Source organism: Lycorma delicatula, chromosome 7, assembly GCF_047948215.1.
Source record: "Lycorma delicatula isolate Av1 chromosome 7, ASM4794821v1, whole genome shotgun sequence".
In the NCBI taxonomy this organism is placed as follows: domain Eukaryota; kingdom Metazoa; phylum Arthropoda; class Insecta; order Hemiptera; family Fulgoridae; genus Lycorma; species Lycorma delicatula.
This window is the reverse complement of record NC_134461.1, coordinates 12,548,539-12,561,352: the sequence shown is the minus strand read 5'-3', so window position 1 is coordinate 12,561,352 and position 12,814 is coordinate 12,548,539. Positions and strand designations below refer to the sequence as shown.

The 12,814-nt window shown below is 30.6% G+C and overlaps 1 protein-coding gene across 1 annotated transcript; it reads right to left on the bottom strand.

The window, feature by feature from the left end:
* Positions 1-4,335: 4,335 nt before the first annotated feature.
* On the bottom strand, positions 4,336-12,427 carry LOC142327894 (uncharacterized). The gene is made up of 4 exons (XM_075371250.1): positions 12,347-12,427; positions 11,785-11,886; positions 6,287-7,185; positions 4,336-4,438 (listed from the first exon to the last, which is right to left on the bottom strand). Exons 1-4 carry the CDS (start codon positions 12,425-12,427, stop codon positions 4,336-4,338), a joined length of 1,185 nt encoding a protein of 394 aa, XP_075227365.1.
* Between the last annotated feature and the right edge of the window lie 387 nt (positions 12,428-12,814).

Below are 12,814 nucleotides of genomic sequence, written 5' to 3'. Positions count from 1 at the left end.
TGTGGAAGGCTTGTTGGGTTCTTCTTCTTCCACACTGTCTTCATTTTCTACTTCAAGCTCATAATTTTGGGGTGGAGTAGGAACTGGTAAACTATCAGAATGTGCAATAGGTCGAATAGCAGATGGAAGCTTAGGGTATTGAACTGTTCCTCTTTCCTTCATTGATAATCCTGCCTTTATAGGTGGAGTCAAGCAGAAATAGCAGTTATTTGCATTATTTGTAGGCTCCTGCCATTTTTTAAGCGAATTATAACCGTTGATGAGACAGACATGTGTCCATCACTTTGAACCTGAAAGTAAACGACAATGTTTAGGGCGGGAACGTCCTTCATCTCCCACAGCAAAAAAGTTCAAAACTCAGATGTCTTTAGGAAAGGTGATGATGACGATATTCTGGGATGTTCACGTCACACTTAAAGGTCAGTCTGTAAACAGTGACAACTACTATTAGCTACTGGGTTTACTGAAGCAAAAAAAATCAAATCCAAAAGATATGGTAAACTTTTAATGGCGTGATTTTGCTTCACGATAATGCTCGACCTCATACGACCAAAAAACAGTGTTTATCTTCAAGATCTCAGTTTTGAGCTCCTGGACCACCTTTTATACAGTCCGGACCTGGCTCCAAGCAATTTTCATCTTTTTGGCCCATTAAAAGAAGAGTTGCGAGGGAATCATTATCGATCTGATGAAGAGGCCATAAAAATGGTGAAAATGTTTCTGTACATCAGACCACTTTCTTCCAGGAAGGAATTCAAAAGCTTGTTAAAAGATGGACTAAGTGCATAGAAGTAGGAGGGGATTATGTTGCAAAATAATGTATGTATCATCTATGTAATTACAAATAAATATATTGATTTTTTGAATTTCACTTTACTTTTTGACTTGCCCTCATATATAAGAATAACCTATTTTTGAGCTCGAAACATTTTCATTGTTGGGCAGCGTTATCTTTAGATACAGTCGTCATCTGCAAAAAGAGTTATAATGAATGGCTGAAGATTTTGAGTTAGTTCATTAGTATTATTAAACTATAAAAAGCCCAAGGCTGAAAAACCTCCGTGAGGCACTCGGTGTTCTATTTCTTGAAGTGAAGACCTAAATTTAAAGTGTATATTCTTATCAAAAGATAAAATTTGATACACTTGTTTATGGTAGGTAAGGTGCGATTTTAATCAATTGTAGGCAGGTCCTAGAATACCATAACAATTAAATTTTTTCAACAACATTTGAAACTAAATCGAATGCTTTACCGAGATTGCAAAAAAATTGAAAATGGAATTTTTTTGTTAACTGCCATAGCAAGGCCTTAACACACTTTGATATCTGAGTTGATGCAGATTTTCTTTTACTAATATTTATTTTTACCATTTAATTGTTTCTACGTTGACTTTTTATAGTATGCACTTTCCTGTATTTTACATGTCTCTAAAAGAAACCAAAATTAAGGACATGTTCTACAAATAAAAAAAAAAATAGTTTATAATGATTGAGTCTGGAAATGTTAAACTTTTATTAAAGCTTGCGAAAAATTTCACTCTGATTTCTGCTCCAAGGATAAAATTAAGTTGTACTGAAATTCTTGGAACTCAAATTATGGAATAAATTAGATTGTTGAAGTAGTTTAAAATTATAATACAATATTTTTCTGCCATGATTTGTTTTTAAAAGTCAAATTTTTTAAACTCAAAATCTTACTTGTTTACTGGCAATTCAACAAAGTTATTATATGACTAACCTAAACAAGTGTTTTGCAAACCAATAATTAAAAAAAAAATTATTAAATACAGTTCTGTGATGTGTTTTATTCAATTTTTTAGAGTAAAACCACCAAATTAATTTAACTTCCAAAAATTTTAATAGGCTTAATCCTACCCTTGAAGGGAAATCAGGACTTTTTTGCAAACTATTACTAAAAAATGTGTTTCTAAACCCTAATTTGAACATTTTTGTACTTTCACTTTAAGAATGTGTCTAGAAGTTCCAATTTTCGTATTTTTAAGCAAAAATTTGTGTTATCAACTCGGATTGCTTAAAATAATAAGTATGACTTTTTAAATCAATAATTCATTTTACTTTAATTTCACAAAATTTTTTTAAAAATCTCTTTTAGTTTCTTGGTGATAATCCTGTGTGTATTTTATTTTCAAAATCAATCACAAAAAAAAGTTATAATAAATCTTCAGCTTCATTTATATTAGTTTTTTTTTGCCTTGTTTTCCTCACAATATAAAACAATCTAGAAATGCATTTGTACATAATATAGTACAGTACCTCTTTTATTTCTACAGTATCGTGTATAAAATTATACATACAAATAGTATGTCAAATGATTCAGAACAGTTTGTACTGAAGTAAAACAATATTGCCTTTTTCTATTATTGTGTCAGTTCAGATTTACCTTAGTGTCAACTAAATTTAGTTTCAGCGTCAAAGTTAATCTTTATACGAATACTGTACGTACTGTATTTGTAACTGTTAATGGTTGGTGTGATAGCTAGCAAATAGAAGCATACTAAATATACACTTAAAGATAAACCAGAAATTTTGAATCGTTTAGGTAAAGGTGAGAGTGCAAAAAATTGTCCATGGTATAGGAAAGCCACTATTAGTGACGAAGAAAAACCATACAAAAATTGAACAATTCTGTGCATCTTCAAAAAACTCTTGATAAGCAACATACATCAAGACAATCACAGTATGAAAAGATTGATGAAGCCCTTTTTCTGCAGGAGATAGAAAAAGGAACACCCTTAAGTGAACCTCTTATTCAAGAGAATGCTATTTATCTCAATAAATTGATAAACGGTGATGAATCAGTTACGGCAAGACAGGTGTAAGTAGTTAGACAGGTGGAAGAAACATCACGGGATTTACCAGTTAACCATGACAGGGGAGCAGCTATCAGCAGATCATACTGCAGCAAGGAGTACCAAAGAGAGTTCGCTGATTTATTATTACAGGAAAAATATTTCCCTCAACAAGTCTACAATACTGATGAAACTGGTTTTAACCAAGGCATTAGTAAAAAAAAAAATGAAGCCTGTGCTCCAGGCTTTAAAATGACCAAGGAGCATGTTACATTGTTGGCTTGTAGTAATGCTGCAGGAAATCACAAGCTACTCTTAATGATAACTGGAAAATCTGCAAAGCCTTGAACATTCAAAAACATCAATATGAAAACTCTTTCAGTGAATTAGACAGAACAGAAGGCTTGAATGGGTGGAAATCTTCTTAAGGAATAGTTTCAAAACCAATTTGTTCCTACAGTAAAATGTTTTAAAGAAAAAAAGATTATTTATCAGAAAGAGCAAATCTGTTAATAGACAATGCTCCATTTCACCTCAACATAGGTGTACTAACTTGAGAAATAAAGGCAGTCTTCCTACTTCCCAATGATACACCTTTATTACAACCTGTAGATCAGAGTGTCCTGCAAACTTTGAAGTTTGCATATAGAAAAAAATTTCCTAAGGACTCTTATAAAAGATGATATGAATTCAAATTCTTTACTTTAGAAAATAAAGCAAGTAAATATTAAGTATGCTGCTTATTGGGCAGCTGAATTGTTGGACACTGTCTCTGAGCAGTGCTTAAGAAAATCTTGGAAAAAAATGTGGCCAACTAAAATTTATAGAAAGTACAAATTAGAAAAACTAAGCGCATCTACTCGAGCTTGAACATAAAATTCCTGGTAGTGAAGAAACAGTTGATGACGATGTATATGAGTGGATGGCTGTTAATGGTAAATGTTGAGAAAATCTTTCGGATGGAGGCTGTGGTGACACAAACTAGCTTGTGACACATGCAGAGGCGGCAGCTGCCCTGGACCTCACCCTTTGCTATGTCGAACAACATGCCGAAGGTACATCAGCAGATGTTATTTTAATGAGGTGGTAGCGCAACATTGCATCTTCCAGCAGATTTATTTCTGTTGAAACTGAATGAATTTAAGACTTGTAATAAATAATTTATGTTATACAGTATCAAGAAATTACAACAATACAGTATCAAAAATAGAAGTACAACATAATATTTTTTACATTTAAAATTTTTTAATACTGTACTGTATATATTTGTAATGTCTAGTTTTGCAGAACTTGTTTTAACACGGCACTTCATATAAACAATAAAAATCTGTGTTTTTTGTGAAGTAAACCGACTCTTAAAAATATAAAATTTACAGTTATTTGGCTAAAAATAAAAAAAGATTTTTCATACTAAAACTGTTTAGATTAGCCGATTTTTTGGTTTAGCATGGTTCAGATTAGCAAGACTCCACTGTAGTAATGAACCTAAGGATCATAGTAAAATAAAGTTGTGTGTTAGATAATCTCAATCTATTTTACCTTTTTTCAGCACAAAAAAATTTGAATAAATTTCACAATTATCAGTTTCATTTTTACACTCTGACAATCTTAAATTTTCTAATAATTGTCTGAAAAACAAAAGAAAACAAAAATTAAGATTATATACCAGCTCAGCGATAATAATAGCACACTCACCTGTAAGATAAACCCTGTATAGTACTATAAAAAAGTAATAAGCAAAGAATTGTAGGTAGTAATAATGACCGTGACTGTTACCTTACCCAATTGCTAGCAAGTTATTAGCTAACATTACACATATCACACACAAAAAAATTACAAGACTGAGATATATACCTGTACCATATCTTGGATTTCTAATATCAATATCATTAGCAGATTTCCCCCTTCAAATTCTAATCAAAACTTAAAATCTTATTCCAGCTAATACTGGAATTTGGTTGAACGTTCCCAAACATATAATTTATATATGGATTAACAGTAATCATTTAATAAAAAAATTGAAAATCTTTCACATGAAGTCAGAAACATGAGGGAGAAACATGTAATTTTGTATTAATATTTAACAAGAGCTAAGCAAAGAGCTATATGAATGTAGTCGCTGAAATAAATTGATAATTTGTTATTCATTCTGTTTTAGTCAAGTGAAGGTAGATATGTGTTCAGTTTATACTTATACTAAGTTTTTCCAGTTTGTACTTTAAATGAGTTCTGTAAAACAGTTGCGTTCATTTACAGTTGGTGAAAATTAAGTTATTCACTTACCTGAGGAAATTTGTACTTGTGCAGCAGGCTAAAAATATGATATTCTGGAACCACGTAAAAGAGATCAGAGAAAGACAAAAGAGAAGCTTATAGGAGTGAAAGTAGATTTCACGGCAAAATTCAGAAGTTTCCTCGAGTAGAAGAGCAATTGTTTACTTACATTCAAGACATTTGCAAACAAGGATTTACTGTTTCAACAGAGTTGGGACAATTAAGAGCTGCAAAAATCACAAGGAAACTTCAAATACCAAATTTATAAGCAAGTCAAGGACGGTTAAATCATTTTATGAATAGATATGAACTATCAGTAAGAAAACGAATATCTATTCGTCAATGTTTATAGGATGCCATCACTTTATTTGTTTTTTGTTGCCAATCATTTAATTGCACTTTGGTTTGATAAAATTCTTCTGATCTTAATTTATGTACACGTTCACTAATTTTCTCTCTCTTTATATCCATCATCCTCTCTTAATCTTTTTATTCTTTCCTTGTCTTAACCAAGGAAATTTTTGTATTTATCATCTTCTCTTTATGTTTTTATTCTTTCTTTGTTTGCAACATTTTCTTCCTGTTTATTTTTTTTGGTTTGCAACATTTTCTTTCTTTTTTAACTTTTTTTTAAATTTAAATATATTGATTTAACCTCTCAATTATTAACCTCTGATTGTAAAAACGTTTTTACAATAAATAATAATTCAATAATAACAATAAAAGAAAATATTAAAAAGTTATTAGTGAAATAACATTTTATGCACTTTTAAAAAGTATATATGTAATTTAGGTGTACAAGGAAGTCATGTGGTGTCCACATCAGTATCTTTGTTTCAGATGTACCTGCTAGCTTACGAGTATTTCTGTATTTTTTTACAGCGTTTATTAATGCACCATAATTTTTTTATATAATGTAGAATTTAATCTTAAAGTACGTATTTTATTTTTATTAAACAATAAATAAATAGAAATCAATAGAAACTTTTATGGTTTTTTTTTATGTTAACTTTTTTTCCAAAAAACTCCATCGTTATATTTTGGGTGTGTGTCTTATGCGAGGGCACATTACACTCAAGTAAACACTTTAACACAGAGTAATGCCAAATCAGTAAATAAAAGGTAAAATAATGCATCTGCAGTAAGCAATAAAATAAATAACCTAAGATTACATATAAAAATATTTAAATTAATGGACTTACTTATTCTTAGCAGCAATGTTTGTCATATCAGTCAATAAATTATTATTGTTTGGTGAAATAATATCTTTAACCAAAGAATCTGTAACATTTAAATCGGCTGTGACCACATCAACATTTGATTCAAAATTATTACTAGGTAATAATGATTTCCAGTTAACGTCGCTCGATGTTGAATATGAATGCAATAAAGAAGTTGATATGCACGAAGTAGGTGATGGTTCACTAATAATTTCAGTAGAATTGGATGGCACAGTTACAGCAACAGTCGTCACTGCAGCAACAGAAGTAGTGGTAACAGTTGCTGAGGTCAAAGCAGTAAACTTATCGTAAGTTTTATTGTTATTGTTACAGTTTTTATCGTTACTGTTTTTATTGTTATTGTTACAGTTTCTATTGTTATTACCATTCAATTTCTTTTTTTTATTTCTCTTTGACAATTTTTTTTTACTTTTATTGTTATTTTCAACAGGCTTCTTCGATTCATCCTGCGACTGTAATGAAATCAAAGTTGAACTTATATTATCACATGTCTCATTAACAATTTTATTAGAACTAATACTATCTTCAGTGTTACTTTTTACCGGTCCAAACATCAATTCATCTTTTGAACATGATGACAGCGGTGTTGACAAATTTATACCATCTTCTTTTTCATCACATTCAATTTTATCATTAGGTACTGTTTTATTTTTTGATGGTGAAGCAAGTATTTTTATATCGTTTTCTTTTTCTTTACCATTTTTTTTATTACCTACTTTATTTTTATTAGGACTATCTTCAGCTAATTCTTCCCATGAATCAACAACTTCTTCATCGGTAATACTATTATTAATTTTTAAGGTATGACTAGTATTATCTGTTGTTACTTTATTATTATCATTAATTAATGATTCAGATATCTATAAACAAAATGAAAAAAAAAGTTAAATTTAGAAATCATAGTATAAATTGAAAAATGAAAATTGCAAGACTAATAAATAACAATTTGATTATTTTAAGTTATTTAGTAAATAAACATTCTAAATTCATAAAAAAAACTAATTAGTGGAAAATATCTATGAAATGGATCACAAAAACGCACAGTTATTATGTTTTTTGTGTATATATTATTATTATTAACTAAATGAATTGTATTTATATTCATACAAATTCTGTAAATACGAATATGTTTCATGTTCATAGCAGAATCTAATTCTAATTTTCTATAAAATTAGTATTTTTAAAAGATTACACTGTATTTAAATATTGTTTTATTTTAATAATGCTATATGGCAATTTTATTTATTTTTAACACCTATAAAAATATTAAAAAATGAGTTTATATGAAATAAAAAAAATCTTCCTAATTTCTCATTTGCCTTTTCATCTATCAGATATTTTAGTTATAAATACAAGAGTCTTTCATTATTAAACAATGGCAACAGTGAAAAAACAATTTAATAGAATAATATAAAACTGTTTGACATTTAATTTGGCACCCCTAATACAGAAAATATCAGCCAATCAAAAACAATCCATACTATTATAAATACTTTTATTTCAAAATGTTGGCTCTATTTGAAACATGTTCCGTGGAAGAATTGAGTGCTATGATAAGATTTTTATTTTCTGAAAATGAAAAATTAACTAAAATTCACTTATATACTTTAAAACAGCACAGTAAAAAGTTTAACCCTGCAAATTTTTATAACTGGATCAAAGAGTTTAAATCGAGCAGAACAAGAGTGACTGGTTTTCACTGTAACAGAAGACCAGTACAGGTCTCGAGTGGCACAAAATTGCATTAATGATCTTACATGTATGCACAGATGAATAAAGATTTGGAAAAATGCTGAATCTGTTTTGTAAGTATCAGCACATTCCATTCCATTTGTGTGAGTTCGTATTCCATTATCAAAGGTGCATTCTGAGATGATAGACTCAACATTACAGACACCTGAATTCACATTAACAATTATTTAGGAGAAGGAAATGATTTTTAGATTGCATATGTATTATGCAATCTAAATATGCCTGCTTCCTTACTGCTCAGAAGACATTGAAGATTGTGAAGCCAGTGGTTATGTTGAAAAGTAGACTTACTTTCATTGTCATCAAGTAAATAATAATTATCCTATAGTCATTTCTCTTTAATTACTGAACAACACTCGTAGTACATTTCAGAACCACTTATCATCCCTTAATAGTTTTTTTTTCAGTTTTCCATTCTTAATAGTTCTACATTTATTTTTAATATTTATCTTTGATTATATTTCAATTTCTATCATCAAACATTTTCTCTTTTGCAAATGAATAAGAAAGACAGTTTAAAAATGAGTTTTCCTATAAAAATACTTCACTAGTCGCACTATCAAGAATAACAAATGTAATGTAAAGCATATATACATACAAGCAAAAAGCAAAATACAACTTAGCGCTTTTATTAAATATAAAATTAAAATGCAAGTAATTTTAAAGCAAAAAAATTAAATATACAGCTTATTAATAATAAGAAACAATAATTATTCAATAAATAAACACAGACTTGCAGACAAAAAATAAAACAATATAGAGATGGCGAAGAGTTTATTTCCAAAGAAGCCAAGAAGCCATTGTGGCGTATTTCAAACGCCTTTGTTACTGGATGTGTAATTTGTTATTCTACCACAATAATTTTTTGCGTAAGGATTCCTTTCGTTAAGTTCATTAGGGTCCCAAAACTGTAATGGTTCCGGATGATCTGAGAAGCATTTCATGTTATGAAGTAATTTCTTGTAATTTATCTCACAGAGACAAATATACAGAGGATACCAAGCACATTGTAACATACGTAATATTTCAGCCCTAATAGTTATTTATATTTATTTTAATTGCCTTTTGTTTCTCAGATATTTTACATGCATTATGGCCACATAAAAGACCATGATAGAAAGCAACAAATTAATGTACTCCTTTCTGTGGGGAAACCCAAAGCATTGTTCGTGCTATCTCCGCTCAGTAGTAGATTTCTCTTCTATAAAACATAAACAAATGAATAACTATTTTTTAACAATGACTGGAAAATATGAATAAAACAGATAAATTATAAAAACCGTCACCACACAGTAGATATATACATGTTAATGGGAAACATCTATAGGTAATCTGATCTATAAATAAATAAAGGTCAAATCTACAAATAAATATAGGTCAATCATACCTATAAATAAACTGAGTAATATCTCTCTTTAAATGTCTTATGTATTCCTTCATAATTTGTGCAACACTGGATATGAAAATAATAAAACAAAGAATTATAACAGTAATACAAAGAATTGTATTTAATGTTACATATAACTTTAAAAAAAAAAAATTGAATAGTGGTTTGAATAAGATCAATCAGCAAAAAGCATCTTCAAACTACCTAAGGGGTCATAAATTACGTAAAAAAATTTACCTAACCTATAAGTAAAATCTTAAGTCACAGGACCCATAAAGTCAGTACCGCTTTGCCCCGTCAATAAGATTAAATAGGATCAATAACCCGTGCACAGAAATCATTGTGCCAAATTTTATCCATATTGGTTTATCCGGGTACGAATCCCGGTCAGGCATGGGATTTTCACTTCTACAAAAACAAAAAAAAATTATATAATTTTCATAATTAGCGTGGTTTTCTAACAAGCCTAAAGGAGATTACTGTATTTATTAGGAGTGAAGAAGGAAGAAAACATTTTTAAATTGATAGTTTGGAGAGGAAGGGGTGAGTTTAACACATTCACTACAAGCAGTTACATTCCACCAGAACATGCCGATGATGCAGCAATTTAAAAGAATATTCTACAGTCTCAGCTTGTTCCTTATAAGATCTCACCTATGCCACACAGAAGCCAAAAGATAGAAAGGATTGACCTACTTAAAAAGAGACCGATGGGATGAAGAAAAATAACTTTCCTAGTTTGGATGACTTTTAGGATTCCCTTTCAGGCAGCTGAAGGAAACCGTCACCACAAAAATACATAACACAGAACAAAAGGTTTATAGTTGTGCCACTAAAATATTGTTAAGACTTCTAAGGTCGGTAAGAATAACGGCATAGAATGCTGGAAGAGAACAGTTTAGCTTCAGAATGGGAAAGAAACCAGAGATGACATCAGACTACTAAGGACTGTTAGAGAAAGATATTTAGAGAGAGGAAGAGGTACGAAGCTGTTATACATAGATTTAGAGATGGCATTTGATAAGAGTTAAATGGGAAAAAATGATGGAGATTCTTCAAAAGAAAAAATAAAATGGAAAGACAGAAGGTTAATTAAAGACTTATACATAACACAAACAGCAAAAATGAAAGTAAGTAAGAATATGACTGACTGGCTGGATCTAAGTCGAGATGTTAAGCAAGGATGCTGCCTCTCACCGACATTGTTCAACACTTACATTGAAGATATGATAAAAAATAAATTAAAAGAGAAGAAAGAAAAAGAATTTAGGTTCCCCTTTTCTAAAAGTTTAATTTTGGCTATCTGTTATTCAGCCATGATTGTAACTCTCAATGTTTTCCTTTCTTCTTCCAATTTTTGATTTTTGCTTGCATTTTCCTTTTCAGGACTATTTGTTTTTCTTCAGAGGATTTTTTTTTCTACAAGCCATTCTTCATATCGTCTTCTAAATCTTCTGTCTGTAGCGAGCATTTTTTTTTTGTAATGAAAACAAAAAATTGCCCCCAGCAAATTTAAAATTCCTTGCCCCCAGCATTTACAATTGCATAAAACTTTTTTTTTCTGATAAATTATTGTCTTCATGCAGATTCTCTAGAAGAAGGGATTTTTTATTAATGGATAAGCCACATATGAAAATGCTATTTTCTGAAATTTTTTGCAATTTTTCCTAACTTTTTTTGATTAAGTTTATATTTCCTGACTTTTTCTGCTTGTAGGAACCATGCTAGATGCCACACATGTGCTTCAAAGATTGCTAACAATCCTGGATGAAGGAATGAAAGAGTATGTAATGAAAATAAATTTAGGAAAAGCTAACGTAATGAAAGTAAACAACAGAGGATTAGCGGTAAGGATAAGTGAAGGAATAGAAAAAAAAAAAAAATATAGAAAATTTTTCCTTTGCAATGACAAAGAAGCCTTCTTCAGTAAAAGGAGGAAATTACTATGTAGTAAAAGAATTAAGGAAGAGGTTAGCCAAATGCTGTATGTGGAGAGCCCTTTTAAGGAAGTGAAGCATGGACAATAAGAGGGAGAGGAACTGGATCGAGGCTTTTGAGATGTGGTTATGGAGAAGAATAAGGCGGTTGGATGAAATGAGGAATGAGGAAGTAATGAATATGATTAAAGAACAAGCACTTTTTCAGAAAGTATACAAAAGAAAAGGAGACTAGTTAGGAAATTTGGTTAGAGGAATTGGAATCTCAAAAACTGCTTCTGAAGGATCAGTAGAGGGAGAAAGGAAGCGAGGAAGAAAAAGGCTTTGTGTAGAAATGGATGGCAACAGTAGTTGCATAAGAGACCTGCCATCAGGCAGAATACCACATGATGATGATGATGATGATGGCTCAGGCCAGCCCCAAACTCTTCTAAGAATGCACTATTATTTCCTAAGATAAGAGCACAAATTACTGAACAGAAATTCTGCAGTAAACAATTTAAATATAAGTTACAAGTTCCTAGATTCTTCATTTGGGAACTAAAATGCCATCTGAAAACAGATTCTGGTTTCCTACCTACTCATGCCCATCTTTAGAATCAAATGATGTGTTGAACTAACCAACTGAACTATAAACATTTTAGGCAGATCCCCCCCCCCCCCCTTGAGGTTAGAAACAATTTTATAGAGTGAAAGAGATACTGTCTTTCACGGAAAGTCTGTAAAGGTTTTAAAATATGTAAACACGGTTAAAAATATCTCAGGTGAATCAATGATATGAAAAATTACAATGAAATTTCAAAGTGATGAAAGAAAGAAGGTAATTTAATTTGTAACACCTTAAACAAGCAAACATTTGGTATGAAACCAGAAGGTTATAAATACAGAAGGTCGGCCCAATTGTGGTTCATCATATACATTGTCCAGCTAGTCCTTAAGTCTTACACATTTAGGCACTTTGCTGTCACTCATTGAATTAGGCCTGTAAACCTCACTTATCTGGCAATGAATATCTGCTGCTGACATGTTCCTTGCGGTCAAAAATTGAATCACAGACTGCATTTCATATTTAGTGGGTCGCCCAATTATTTGAAATATTTCAACTTCACAATATTATAAACCGTACATAGTGACGCTATGACTACAAATGGCATCTACATTTGTGCAAGGTATGTCGGGAGCCAAGGCACATGCACATTTCAACAGCCTTGCAAAATTAATATAACTACAGTCAATCAGAACTTAGTTAATAAATATCCCTTGCGTGTGTATAATTAGGATGGGGAATTTTTTTTATAAAATATATGGAAAATCACATGTGAATTTTGCTTGATGAAATCTTTCTAAATAAACAAAAGAATATTTCAGCAATCATTAACGAGAGGTAATTGTTTTAATCATATGATTTTTAAA

Excerpts from the sequence above, each read along its gene's own strand:
- LOC142327894 (XM_075371250.1), bottom strand. The coding sequence starts at position 12,427 with ATGTCAGCAGCAGATATTCATTGCCAGATAAGTGAGGTTTACAGGCCT. Across the intron at positions 11,887-12,346 it reads ACAGCAAAGTGCCTAAATGT|AATTTCTGTTCAGTAATTTG; the intron begins GTAAGACTTAAG and ends TGTTTACTGCAG. Across the intron at positions 4,439-6,286 it reads AACATTGCTGCTAAGAATAA|ACAATTATTAGAAAATTTAA; the intron begins GTAAGTCCATTA and ends TTTGTTTTTCAG.